Raw genomic sequence first — 15,181 nt, forward strand, 5'->3', positions numbered from 1 at the left:
GGGACGGACACCCACCCCTTCCATGTAGTTGGGGGGGGTGCGGCCCACCCTGGCTATTTAAATGAGCCGTCATGTTTGAGATTGTGGCAGCTGTTTGACGTGTGGCCCACGCGAGCGGGCCATCAATTTTGGAACTCGCCGCCAGCTCATAAAATCCATTATGCGCAGTTTTGGTCTCCATATTTAATGAAGGATACACTTGCATTGGAGGCAGTACAGCGAAGGTTCACTAGATTTGTCCCTGGGATGAGGGAGTTGTCCTATGATGAGAGGCTGAGTAAACTAGGCCTATATTCTCTGGATTTTAGAAGAATGAGAGGCAATCTCATTGAAACTGAACCCAAGATTCTGGAGGGGCTTGACAGGGTTGAGAGGTTGTTTCCACTGAATCTAAAATGTGTGGGCACAGTCTCAGGATAAGGGGACGATCATTGAGGACAGATGAGGAGAAATTTCTTCACTCAAAGGGTAGTGAATCTTTGGAATTCTCTACCCCAGAGAGTAGTGGATGTTCCATCGTTGAATGTATTTAAGGCTGGGATGGACAGATTTTTGGTCTCTCAGGAAATCAACGGATATGGGGAGCAGGCAGGAAAGTGGAGTTGAAGCCCAAGATCAGCCATGATACTATTGAATGGCAGAGTGGGCTTGAAGGGCATATGCTCTACTCCTGTTCCTTATGTTCAAAGGCCCTGTAAAATTCAGCCCCAGGTTTCTCAACACTACAGTAGTAGCTGACTTTACTCCCCACTTGCCATGGCTTGGCTGTTCTCGGGGAGGCTATGCCAGGGAAACATCTGCCCTGGCGTATTGATCTGCATCCAGAAATTCACACTTGGGATGCAATCCACTTGACCTGCACTTAGCTGAAATGGGGGGAGAAAATCAGGATCTGTATTCTTTTCTTTGCCTTGAAAAATGCTGCATTGCCTTGTTAGCACTCTTTTTTTCTGCACTGTGATAGCATCAACCCCATACCCCCATAATAAATAGTGAATGCAGTAAGCTGGAGCAAAACCTGGAAGTCCTAACTGCAAGATGTTAGGATGCTGAACTGCAAAGTGTCCTTCAGCTTGTCTCGCATGCAAGACTGTTGAGGTAAGGCAGAGGAGTAGTGGATGTTAGTTTCTATAAGTCAAGTATGATTACTGATTAAAAGCTTTTTACATTTTTACATTAGACTTTCCTCGGACTGGATTTTGATGCTTCTATTGAATTAATAAAAGTGAGCCTTTTGAGTGAAAATACTTCCATTCCTCCCCGACTGTTCACTGGGTCAGATTCTGCCATTATATTTGTTCCAGAAGAGGCAGCAAATTCTGAGGTAATTTTTTTTAAAGATCTATATGTTGGATTGAAAAATCTTGATAGTTGTTTGACCTCTGAACAGCTAAATATTTCAGATGGGATTCATTACTCCTTTTTAACTTACCTTTTTACTTGAATTAAGTTGTGTAATAATGGCTTTCAGATACTTCTCAGTCATTCTTGCTTTACAGTATTTTATCAAAACAGTGATTGCACTGGAGGAAATTAGCAGAAGTCTCTTGCATTACTGATTATTCAGTAAGTTTATAGATGTACAGGTATTAAATCCATTAAATATCCAGTACATGATCCTATTATATCTTCTTCTTCTTTGGCCTCCTTATCTCGAGAGACAATGGGTAAGCGCCTGGAGGTGGTCAGTGGTGTGTGGAGCAGCGCCTGGAGTGGCTATAAAGGCCAATTCTGGAGTGACAGACTCTTCCACAGGTGCTGCAGAAAAATTAGTTTGTCGGGGCTGTTACACAGTTGGCTCTCTCTTTGCGCTTCTGTCTTTTTTCCTGCCAACTGCTAAGTCTCTTTGACTCGCCACACTTTAGCCCCGCCTATATGGCTGCCCGCCAGCTCTGGCGAACGCTGGCAACTGACTCCCACGACTTGTGATCAATGTCACAGGACTTCATGTCGCGTTTGCAGACGTCTTTAAAGCGGAGACATGGACGGCCGGTGGGTCTGATACCAGTGGCGAGCTCGCTGTACAATGTGTCTTTGGGGATCCTGCCATCTTCCATGCGGCTCACATGGCCAAGCCATCTCAAGCGCCGCTGACTCTGTAGTGTGTATAAGCTGGGGGTGTTGGCCGCCTTGAGGACTTCTGTGTTGAAGATACGGTCCTGCCACCTGATGCCAAAGATTCTCCGGAGGCAGCGAAGATGGAATAAATTGAGACGTCGCTCTTGGCTGACATACGTTGTCCAGGCCTCGCTGCCATAGAGCAAGGTACTGAGGACACAGGCTTGATACACTCGGACTTTTGTGTTCCGTGTCAGTGCGCGATTTTCCCACACTCTCTTGGCCAGTCTGGACATAGCAGTGGAAGCCTTTCCCATGCGCTTGTTGATTTCTGCATCTGGAGACAGGTTACTGGTGAAAGTTGAACCTAGATAGTTGAACTCTTGAACCACTTCCAGAGCGTGGTCGCCAATATTGATGGATGGAGCATTTTTGACGTCCTGTCCCATGATGTTCGTTTTCTTGAGGCTGATGGTTAGGCCTGTTGTTAGACATGCTGTTCTCCCTTCGTCAGATCCTATTATCTAATCCACTAGTAACTAAGTGACATATTCAACTCATAATCCTGTTGATATTGTTATGATATTCAATATCTTCTTCCTATAATAATGTATTTATTTAATTTCATTAAATCATTCTTCAAATATTTAAATATGCTAGTAGGGCTAATAGCCCTTTAAAAATGGCATCAGCACCTGCATACAGGCAGCTGACGCCATTGCCGGGAACGGACAGCCTGCCCCTTCCATGTGGTTGGGGTGGGGGAGGTGTGGGGGTGGCCCACCCCAGCCGTTAAAATGAGTCGCTGTGCTTGGAATCACAGCGGCACTTTGGCGTACGAGCCGAATGGGCAGGCCGCCATTTTCTTCGCCCACTGTCGAAATCAGTGACGGGCTTATAAAGTTCAGCCCAGGGGGAGTCGTCGACTGCAAGCATGGGGCCATCAAGGCTCCCAAACCAGCCTACTGACTTCATTAACCAGAAGGGCTTCCACTTGCTCAATGTGCAACAGATGCTGCCAGACCTGCTGAGTATTTCCAACACTTTCTGTTTTTAGCTCTGTCGAGGCTTGCTTGGTCAGGCAGGCAGGTCTCCACGTCCTGTACCTGAGCAAGAGGACCATCCGCCTTGCCCTTGCAGCTTGGAGGAGAATCTCCATGGATGTATCGTTAAACCTTTGGACCACCCTGGGTCTTCCTTCAGAAAGGCCAGTACAGGCTTGCGATCAGCACCTTGCCTATTATGCAGCACAGGCAGTAGACAAGGTCCAGGAGGATCAGAGGGCACTCAGGAAGGTGTGAATGCAGGGCTGATGGCCCTTTAAATAAAACGCCAGCACCTGTTGTTGCGTGAGATGATGACACCACCAATGTCCCTTTCCACACCTCAGGCCTTTGCTTGCACTGGCCCTTGCCTCCCCATCCTTAATTGGCTGGCCACTATATGATCATGGTTGGCTGGCTGCATTTCGCTCATGCAGCGACAGCTCTCACTTCAGGTGCCACCACCAAAGGTTGTGTCGTCACTTTAAAATTCAACCCCTGGTTTTCTGCTACTGGGTGGATAGGGTTAAAATCCACCCAATAAACCTTACACCTGTGATCCAAGTACACATATTTAATTTTTATTCAGGAGTATTAATATTTTCAAGGTATTATTTCAGAGTGTGAAAGGGGTATTTATACATGACCATGGCTTGGATTGTCACCTTATGAACATTTCAAAATCAGATTGGTGGGTAGAATTGTGGCAGGGCAAGGGCTGGAATTAGGGTTTGAATATTGAAAATTTATTGGGAACTTTATTAATCTTAAAAATGGATGGAATAAAGGGATAAATTACTTCTAACTTTTTTTTAAAATATGATTTTAGGGCTGGATTTGCAATTTAGTGGGAGGAAAATCTGAGTTTTTATTTGAAAAATTTCTGGACTTATCACTGATTAATTAGATTGTTTATTCAAGAACTGGGCAGATAGTCATCCTATTATGCCTACTGTGTAATTTAACTCTGGCATAGCACACTGTGCAGTAGTACTTTCAAGGGATTTATGAATTGTCAATAAATCTGAAATGCATGAGTTGTTACCTAGAGTAACAAAAGTGTACTTTTTCTGTTTCTATACAGAACACACGTATAAGAAATGGGCATTTGTTTGTTGAAGTTGTTTATATTTAATTCCTTACAATCTTAGTTTTACAGCTCTCAAAAGTCGCTGTGATTGCTGAATGTTATTGTTCTGTTTAGGTTGGCTTTGAGTCTTTGGTTCTTCAAGTCTCAGATGTTTCTGCTGGCACATGTTGGGTTGTAATATCAAGGAAAGGTGTGTATGGACTTGTTGTTGCAGAGTGGAGCAGTGGCTATCCTGATGGCATGGTTTCTGCCGAGTTTACACCTGGTAATATCCAACCTGCATTTGGTAAGTGCAACTGATAACAGTTTATTGGACTTAATAGTGAGATATATGTAGTGAACTTAGCAGGACTATGCAGTTCTCACAGACCTGCCTCATGGGGCAGATTTTCAGATCTTAGACCTGGTGAAATGCTGGGGCATGTAGTGAGCTGGGAACCCTATTGTTGCTGGACCGGGCTTTATTGTGTCTGATTAACTCAACCATGGCGCTAGCACACCACTTCCAAGTTTCCTGACCAATCAGAGAGGGCAGGATCAGGTGCACAATCTGTCAATGAAGGCTCTTTATTTAAAGGGACCTTGGCAGGGTCTGAATGGCTACAGGAAGTCCTGTTGGTGGCAGAGAGGCACGGGATGGCTGACCCCCGATTCTTTGTCTCTTGCCTGGAGGTCATGATGAAGGTGGTGAGGAACAGAAGAGGAGTCCTCTTCCCTGAGGACTGTTGGAAAAGGCCAGCCAGCCTGACAAAGCTGTCGTGGCTGCAAGTAGCACAGGCTGTGAACAGCAGAAGTGTGGTGTCCAGGACCTGGATACAGTGCTGTAAAAGGTACAATAACCTCATTGGATCCAGCAAGGTGAGTCGCTCACATTCTCCTGCACAGCACTCCTCTGACCGACACAACTAGCAGTTCCACACATTACTTTCTCTCTAACCACCCCCTCAAATCTCCATCTCGACAGAGAACAATCACACTCATCTTATTGCCTTCTTGCACTCATCTCTCATAGTCACCTTCCTCAAATGTTATCATTCCATCCTCAGCACACATTCCACATCACACACTCATGAATCTCTGCCTTCTTTCATTGCAGCAGAAGAGAGCCCACAACTCCAGAGAGAGGCAGAGAACCGGGCCATAGCCGCCCTGACTGCATCAGAGGAGAATACCCTAGAGATTGGCAGGGTGGCAGTGGGCATCGGCGATGGAGAGATGGGTGTGGCCCACAAACAGCATTAGATGATGCACTGTCACTTGACACTTAACAGTCACTCATGTTGCATTGATGTCACCACTAACTGGGCTGCCATGATTATACACTATGCTGAGTTTGTACCCTTTCACAATGTCAGCACTTACTCAGGTCTTTGATCTCCCACAGTTCTTTCACAGGTGATGGAAGAGATGATGAGGGAGTAGGCTGAGGAGTCCTCAGAGGTGAGCAAACACTCTGAGGAGGCACCATCACATGACTCATGCACACCCTCCATCAGAGCAGATACAGTCAGCTCAGTGGGTCCTGTATTAGAGATAGCTTGGTTGTCACATGGTGAGACACACATCAGATGTGAGCAGGAGCAGGTGATGGAGACTGGGATCGCAGTGGAGTGTCCCCATCAGAGGGCGCAGGACAGTCCAATCTCTGATCAGCTGGATGTAGATGCTGAACCTCGGGGGCCAGGCATGAAAAGTGAACTTCTGACGCATCAAGGAGAAATGTGTGTGTTACTGTCTGCATTTTCAGAGGCAGTGCACAACCTTGGAGAGAGATTGGAGAAGTTCATCTCTAGCATGAATGCAATGATGCCTCAGGTATATGCATTGATGTCTACCCCAATGGGAAGAGTGGCCACCTGCATGGAGCATCAGTTACAGGAGGCCACCAAATGCATGCTGGCCCTGACCAATGACATGCGCATTCTGATTGCCACTTTACACAAGATGGAGAAAAGCCTTGCCTCATTATCTCACTGACACTTGGAGAGGTTCGAGGTTAATTAAGGATAGCCAGCATGGATTTGTAAAAGGGAGACCATGCTTGACTAATTTAATTTAACTTTTTGATGAAGTAACAGAGAAGATGGATGAAGGGAATGCAGTGGATGTTGTTCTATATGGATTTTAAGAAAGTGTTTGGTAAAGTATCACATAAAAGGCTGGTTAACAAAATTGAAGCTCATGGTATGGGAAAGTCAATGTCCAATTGGATGAAAAAATTGGCTTATGGACAGAAAACAGCAAGTCATGCTAAATGGTTGTTTTAAACAGTGATGTTTCCCAAGGGTCAATGCTCGGACCCCTGCTTTTTTTGCTATATATAAATGACTTGGATCACAGAATAGAATTTCAAAATTTGCTGATGATACCAAACTTTGAGGAGTGGCAAACAGTGAGGATAATACGAGCTGCCTGCAACAGGACATAGATAGGCTAGCAGAATGGGCAGACAAGTGGCAGATGGAATTAAATACAAAGAAGTGTGAGGTGATGCATTTTGGCAGAAGGGATAGGGTGAGACAATATAGACGTAAAGGCACAGTTCTAAAGAGTGTGCAGGAACAGAGAGACCCAGGGGGTGCATGTGCAACGATCTTTGAAGGTGGCAAGACATATTGAGAGAGTGGTTAGCAAAGCATACCGGATCTTGGGCTTCATAATTCAAAACATAGAGTACAAATGCAGGGAAGTTGTGCTGAACCTCTATAAAGCAATGGTTAGGCTCCAACTAGAGTATTGCATCTAGTTCTGATCACCACACTTTAGGAAGGTTGGGAGGGTCCTTAACAGGGTGCAGAGGAGATTTACCAGAATGGTTCCAGGAATGGGGAATTTTAGTTACAAGGTTTGGCTGGAAAATATGGGTTTGTGCTCCCTGGAGCCAAGGAGATTGAGGGGAGATTTGATAGAGGTGTACAATATAATGACGGGCTTAGATAAGTTAGACAAGGAAAAACTGTTCCCATTAGCTGATGGTACAAGGATTAGGGGACACAGATTGAAGGTTTTGGGCAACGGATGCAGGGAGGTTGTGAGGAAGACCTTTTTTACGCAGCGAGTGGTAGACCTGGAACTCTGTGCCGACAAGGATGGTGGAAGTGGAGACAATCAATTATTTCAAAAGGAAAGTGGATGGGCACTTGAAGGAAATAAACTTGCAGTGCTGCGAAGATCAAATGGGGGAGTGGGACTGACTGGATTGCTCTGAGGAGAGCTGGTATGGACTTGATGGGATAAATAGCCTCCTTCTATGCTATAAATGACTGAGTCTATGACTCTGTGACATGCAGCGAAGTGCCCTCTAGCTCTTGGCTAACAGGGAAATGCAGGTGGGCCATGAGAGGGAAGATAGAGAAAGGGCACATGGCAATGGGGACTCTTCTCAAGGCGCCCCTACTTTTCATCTCTTGACCCCTCTTCAGACACAGCCGCACAAGCTGCCTCCTGTCCTCTGATGACTGAGGGTATATGTAGGGCAGTCTTTGGCAGAGCTCCCATGGGCTTCAAAAACCAGAGGACTTTCGCCACTGGCATCTCATCTCCCAGAGCAAGAGAACGAGCAGCCTGCCTCCATCTCAGCTGAAGCCGCAGGGGCTACACCACTTAGGCACAAGAGAAAATGGATCAAAAAATGGTCTTATTTGCAAAAGGGCATTCCGTTGGGTGCTTATACCAATGTTAATAGAGTTATAATGATGAATTCCATCATCAATGCCTTCACCACATCCTTTGCATTCAATAGGAGGACCATCGGACAAACACTAGTATCCTTCTTGAAGCCAGCTCCACAAGCATTCGGACAAATCATGTGCTCTATTATTGCCCTGGTGGCGATGTGGCTCCTGTTATATCTCTCCTTTGGCTCAGTGGTTGGGCTTCCCACAGGAGTCAGCAGCCAGGCCTTCAGTGGTTAGGCCTTGTCTTCCAGGAACCAGCTGCTGAGGCTGGCAAGAAAACCTGCGGGAAGTGTGATTGGTGCAGAATGAAGGAATCAGGACAGCTCCCATGTTATCTGGCACAGGCACGCATAATGACCTTGCATGGTCACAAACTCCCCGGGCATTAAGGGAGCGGAAGCCCTTCCAATTCATGAAGACATCTGGCTGATCTGAGGGTACCTTGATTTCCACATGCATACAATCAATCACTCCCTGGACCTGTGGAAATCCCTACAACACAGCAAAGCTGACAGTCCTCTTGGTGTGACTGGCCTCATACATATCAAGGTTGATTTAATTGACTGCCTTGGCAAACGAGGCATCATTGTCCTGGGTGATGCAATTATGGGCAGCTCACTGTGATACCCTGGAGATGTCTCCAACTGATTCCTGAAAAGAGCCGGAGGTGAAGAAATTCAGGGCTCTCGTGACCTTGATGGCTACATGCAATGCGTGGCCTCTTGGTCCTCTTGGGAGGAGGTCTGGTTCCAGGTGGCTGAAGGCGTCTGTCACGTCCTTCTGTGAGAGCCTGAGCCTCCTGAGGCACTGTTGTTCTATCACGTTGAGGAAAATCACCCTCAGCATGTAGACCCCGAGGCAGGGCTATCATCTCCTTCGAACAGGAGCTCTCTGCCAATCCCCTCTGTCCTGTAGAACAGCATTTGGCTGTGGAGAAGGCAGATGCTCCTGGTGTTCTGCTGCTGGTGTGACAGATCCTGTTGCTGCTCCTCAGAGGTCCAGGCTACTGCTGCATATGTTGCTCCCATGCTGCAGTGAAGACTGACAGCAAGGAAGTTGAGATGCAGGTAAGTATACTCCGAAGCACTTGAAAGTAACTCCAAAAAGTTGCAATTGACTCTCAAAGTAGTGATTTCAGACTGACAGAAGTAATCCTGTAAGCACAAGTCTTTCACTGTGGCGAGCCACAAGCATGCCGATTTCTGTCTTTAAAGCCTTCCCAGCATGCCAGTGTCATTAAGTAAACACTCCCTGCTGTGCACTTGTCTCATGACCCCTGGCGAGACATAGAGAGCTGGGGAACCTGTCTGCTGACTGTTAAAGCTAGAATGCTGGGTTAAAGTCAAAGTTAATTGCCTATCTGAATATTTTAATTTGTTTCTCAACAGCTGCAAGGGGGTTCTCCGTTTGCCTCCAATCCTGTCTGGGTCAAACCCGGAAGTGGGCAGGATGATGTCTGATTCCCGATTCAACGCCAATTTTTTGGGGATTTCACCCCATGCCCACACCCATGCCTACCTCCCCATCCTTGTTAAAATTTCCTCCATACCTTCCGTTCAAATGTGGTTGTAAAGTAAACTATTTATTCCTTTAAAAAAAAGATCCACAGGCTCAGCTGTATGGGATAAATTAAATGGTTTGAACCCTTCAAGGAAAGCCCATTGATCTGTGCCAACAGTGTGAACAACTTGGGATTGTGTGAAATTATCGGGGATGCTGTCTGGACAGACATGAGCTAAGCTTTCTACATTGTAGATATTACTGTATTTAAATACCTTTTCCTCTTCTGGAGTAATATACAACGGCATATTGATGCCTCTAACATACCAGATTGTAATCTTCATTTACATATTCGAGGGGTTTAATGCCTATTTTTAGGTGGCTACACGAGTCCTGATTTTGATTTTGATATTCTGCAGGCATCCTTGGGTCACAGAATATTGGTTCCTGAAATTGGACCTTGTTTTGCCCATTTTTCATAAGTTCCAATATTCAAACTCGTTATCTTTTTCTTTAAATGTTTCTAAATTTCTGTAAAGTTAGATGGAAGACTTTTTGTGAGTTGAAAACTGGTTCAACAAAGGAACAGCTGAAGGAGTATAATTGGGAAAGGCTTTTGAAGTACCTATGGTAACATATAAAGGATAATCGGGTAAATTCAGCAATCCTGTACACAAAGGGCAGAATTTATTGAGGCCATTAGGAGTGGGAATGGAGGTGTGGGGGGGCCTGAGAATCACTTCAGACACAGTCGCCCGGAAATCCAATGTTGTGACATTGTTTCTGAATTTAGTTAGCGGCGGGAAAGCTCCAAGGCAGCATCGTCACCCTAATACGACGGAACTGTAATTTAAATTGGTGAACTGCTCATTGTAATACATTTGCATGGAACTGATTGCAGTTCAATGGCGGGGGCAGTTTTGGAATTGAGTCAATGACGGCGGGGATCATGTGCCTTTAGATCCCCAGCCTTTGCGAGGTGGTGGCACCGAGGTAAGAAGGCCTCATGTGCCACGACGGGAGGGCACTGGATAGGGGAAGGGAGGGAGCAGATACCATTGTCGGTCTGCAATGCTGTACACTCTGCACAGGTGAGCTTGGTCACGGGTGGCAGTGTCAGGTGGGCTTGGTCTCAGGTGACATAGCACTGGGTGAGAGGTGTTGGGTGGCCATTGTACTGGGTGAGAGGTGCGGGGTGGCCATAGAATTGGGTGAGATGCTCTGGTGGCCATAGCACTGGGTGCTGGGTTCTCTGCAAGGGTGGGCACTGAGGGCCACTAGTGCATACTCCGAGAGGAAGAGCAAAGGGAAAGATGCCAAGGCATGTTGGTCTCTGCAAGGACAACGCTCTGGAGGACTACTGATCAGCTGGCATGGATCTCATACACCATGTCTTTGTGGACCCCTGTGGCATGATACAAACATACAAATTAGGAGCAGAAGTAGGCCATTCGGCCTCTCGGGTCTGCTCCGCCATTCAGTAAGATCCTGGCTGATCTATTTGTGTCTCGAATTCCACACTCCCATCTACCCCCAATAACCTTTGATTCCCTTGCCTAACAAGAATCTATCTACCTCCACCTCAAAAACACTCAATGACCCCGCCTCCACTGCCTTCTGAGGCAGAGAGTTCCAAAGTCGCACAACCCTCAGAGAAAAAAATTCTCCTCATCTCTGTCCTAAAAGGGCAACCTCTAATTTTAAAACAGTGCCCCCCTAGTTCTGGACTCACCCACAAGAGGAAAGATCCTTTCCACATCCACCTTGTCAAGGCTGTTCAGGATCTTATATACTTCAATCGTGTCTCCCCTTGCTCTTCTAAACTCCAGTGAAAATAAGCCCAGTCTGTCCAACCTTTCCTCATAAGACAACCCGCTCATTCCAGGTAACCCCTCCCGCAGAGATAAAGACAAAACTGAAACGGCCAATGGCCTCGGCCTCGCCAACAACACCCGCCACCTGACAGACGAACTCCTCCCTTACAAATTTACACCCCAAGACTACAGGGATACAGCAATCCCTACCACAGAGACAAAGCAGAAACTGGACTCAGTCAAAATCCTAGGCCTCATCGACGAATTCTCTGACCTGATTCACAGACCCGTCCCCTGTTAATGTAGACCCCAAGATGCAGCACCTCCAATGGAGGGAGGGTCAGGAGGCAACAGTGCCTGCCTGTGAAGCTCCAAGAGGAAAGCAGCAGCAGACAGCCATGCCAAGAAGGGCCTACCTTTGCTGTAGAATGTACCAGACCCGACTCAGCTGCCTCCAAAGGTCCAAGCGGCAGTGTCTGAAGACTGTGGCTCTCCAGGAAATCCATCACCAACTTATGCGTCCTGCTCGAGGACGAGCTGTGAGCTGTGGTCTTTGGTGGACACCCAATGCCCGTGACCCTGAAAATCATCCTGGTAATCAAGTTTTGAGCATCCGGCTCTTTCCAGGGATCCACCAGCAATATTTGTGGGGCCTCCCATGCAGCAGCCCATCGCTGCATCAAGGAGGTGGCTGTGCCCTGTTCAAGAGGGCCGTGACTATGTGACTACCAGACCAACCATAACAGTCAGGCCAAGCTGGCCATTGGGTGCGGGCTATCACTGGATTCCCCTGAGTGCAGGATATGATACATTGCACGCACGTGGCCATCAAGGCTCCTATGGAGCAGCCAGCCGCCTTCGTCAATAGGAAGGGTTTCCATTCAGTCAATGTTCAACTGGTCTGCGACGACCGAAAGTGTTTCCTGCAGGTTTGTGCCTGTGTCCCGGGAAGCAGCCTACATACTTCGACAGTCCCAGGTGCCACAGCTTTTCAGGCCCTCGGTTCACCTTCATAGATGGATTCTCGGAGCCAAGGGCTACCCATTGAAGACTTGGCTACTGATGCCTGTGAGGAACGCTCACACTACAGCGGAGGAGAGGTACAACACTTACCACGGCTCTATCCAAGCGACCATCGAGCAAGCCATTGGGCTGCTGAAGATGAGATCCCGCTGCCTCAGTCGATCCGGTGGAGACCTGCAGTATGCCCAGCGAGGGTCTCAAATGGGATGGTGGTCTGCTGTGCTCTGCACTATCTAGCACCTCAGAGGGGGGAGGCCTTGTATGAAAAGGACATGATTGAGCGCCAGTCCTTAACCGACGAGGAGGCTACTAAGCAGGCAACACATGAAATTGAACGCTTTGCCCTGGAAGCCAGGAACATTGAGAGATGGGCAAGGGAGACAAGAGGCAATCTCATACTTACCTGCTTCCTGCCACCATAGGGGAGGCAGTGGTGTAGTAGTACTAGTAATCCAGAAGCCCAGGCTAATGCACCAGGGATAAAAACAAGAAGTGCTGGAAATACTCAGCAGGTCTGGCAGAGTTAACGTTTCAGGTCAATGATCCTTCTTCAGAACTGGCAAATATTAGAAATGTAAAAGTTTATAAGCAAGTAAAGCGGGTTGGGGCAAGAGATAACAAAGGAGAAGGTGTAGATAGGACAAGGTCACAGAATAGCTGACCAGAAGGTCATGGAGCAAAGGCAAACAATATGTTAATGGTGTGTTGAAAGACAAAGCATTAGTACAGATAGGGTGTTAATGGATTGAAAATTGAACAGCAGCAAGTACAAACATGGAAAAAAACCAGTGGGTAAGCAAACTGAACAAACTAAGATGAAATAAAATAAACACACAAAAAAATATAAAAAAGAAAAAATAACTAAAAATAAAAGTAAAATGGGGGGCCCGTCATGTTCTGAAATTATTGAACTCATTGTTCAGTTCGGCAGGCTGTAGTGTGCCTAATCAGTAAATGAGATGCTGTTCCTTGAGCTTGCATTGATGTTCACTGGAACACTGCAGCAATCCCAGGACAGAGATGAGAGCGGGGGGAGTATTGAAATGGCAAGCAACTGGAAATTCGGGGTCATGCTTGCAGACTGAGCGGAGGTGTTCCAGGAACGTGTTCAAATCCCACCATGGCAGCTGGTGGGATTTAAATTCAATTATTTAATAAATTTGATGAACAAAAATCTGGAATTGAAATAGCATCAATTGTGTTAAAAACCCATTTGGTTCACTAATGTTCCTTAGGGAAGGAAACTGCTGTCCTTACCTGGTCTGGTCTACCTGTGACTCCAGACCCACAGCAATGTGGTTGACTTTAATCTGCCCTCTGAAATGGCCTAGCAAGCCACGCAACTGCGTGGGCAATGTGGTCAAGGGCAATTAGGGATGGGCAACAAATGATGCCCACATTCCATGAAAGAATAATAAAAAACCCATGATATTGTCTCAAAGTGAACTCAATAAAGATTCGCCTCACTGTATTCCACCTGTCACCTCCTTTCTATCTGGATTCCGTGCCTAGTGCCCAGTTTCACCATGCACTCTGGCACATCTGAGACACCTATCAAATGCGGGCTGTGCCTACACAGGCAACCCAATAAGGGAACAAGGGTGAAAATAGCATCTCACAATTAAGGCTTGAAAGAAGGAATAAGCATTTTCAACCATGTATTTTAGATTAGATTAGAGATACAGCACTGAAACAGGCCCTTCGGCCCACCGAGTCTGTGCCGAACATCAACCACCCATTTATACTAATCCTACACTAATCCCATATTCCCAACAAACATCCCCACCTGTCCCTATATTTCCCTACCACCTACCTATACTGGTGACAATTTATAATGGCCAATTTACCTATCAACCTGCAAGTCTTTTGGCTTGTGGGAGGAAACTGGAGCACCCGGAGAAAACCCACGCAGACACAGGGAGAACTTGCAAACTCCACACAGGCAGTATCCGGAATCGAACCCAGGTCCCTGGAGCTGTGAGGCTGCGGTGCTAACCACTGCGCCACTGTGAACTGTAATAATGAGAAAACGTTATAAAATGATATAAATGACAAATGTAAAACATGTGTGAAACCACAAGTGTCTCTAGGTGCTTTTCTTAATATGTTTCCGAGTGCTTCTACGAGGTGTAATCCCTGCACTAGCAGCTGGACTGAAGGCAGGCCGCTGATCAGGCTGCTCCTTGGCCTGAGATGACTTCAGCAGCTGCCCCAAGGCTGCCTGAGGCCTGGAGAGCGCCGGCTGCCTCCAGGTTTCCTGCACAGGTGCAGGACTGTCCTCAGGTATTGCAGCTACTGGAGCTGGGCTTACTGATGAAGAGTCTGAGGAACCACTGTCCACAGTCAGAGCGCCCTGACGGGTGTCCCCAGCTGTGGAGGGCCGCTTCTCCTCCCTTTCAAGGCTAACTCAAACCTCCCTGCTGACCAGAGAAGGATGAGCAGCTGGAGAAGACTCCAGGAGCCTCATCCTTCTCTCGCCTTGCCACTGCTGCATTGGGATCATGGCCAAGATGATGGTGTGCAGGTCTGCATGCATTTGTGGGATTTGTCTCTCCATGAGGGTTGCCAGCCTCTCCATAGAGGAAGCCATGAGCTCACATGCCAGAGTCATGGCCTGGATGGACTCCTCCATCGTCGACTCATGCCTGTGCATGGCCTCTGGCATCTCTGCTAGATATTGCCTTACCTCTCTGCAACTCCAGCATGCCCTGTGCTGCTGACACCAGAGGCTCGTCATTAACCTGGGGTTCAGCTTGGGCCTGGTCACCCACAGTCTTCCGATTGTCAGAGGCCCCAACTGTCCCAGCCTCCATCAGCTGCTCTGGCATGTGTGTGGTGCTCTCATGAGCTTGTGACCCTGATTCTACAGCTGAATGCATACCCACTGAGGTGAAAGTATCTGTGCTGGTGGAATGTGCAGCAAAATCATGTGACACTGTGTGTTCTTACTGGCCCTCTTCAGAGCTTGACAACTGT

The 15,181-nt window shown here is 47.1% G+C and overlaps 1 protein-coding gene across 1 annotated transcript in view; it reads left to right on the forward strand.

Annotated features, from left to right (window-relative positions):
* The window catches only part of adgrv1 (adhesion G protein-coupled receptor V1), an 810,104-nt gene that overhangs the window by 419,825 nt on the left and 375,098 nt on the right, over positions 1–15,181 (forward strand). Inside the window, exons 71-72 of the mRNA XM_068029668.1 lie at positions 1,181–1,324; positions 4,306–4,477. Coding sequence (XP_067885769.1) covers positions 1,181–1,324; positions 4,306–4,477 — 316 coding nt within the window. The remainder of the gene's footprint in view (positions 1–1,180; positions 1,325–4,305; positions 4,478–15,181) is intronic.

Source organism: Heterodontus francisci, chromosome 4 (genome assembly GCF_036365525.1).
Source record: "Heterodontus francisci isolate sHetFra1 chromosome 4, sHetFra1.hap1, whole genome shotgun sequence".
Classification (NCBI taxonomy): domain Eukaryota; kingdom Metazoa; phylum Chordata; class Chondrichthyes; order Heterodontiformes; family Heterodontidae; genus Heterodontus; species Heterodontus francisci.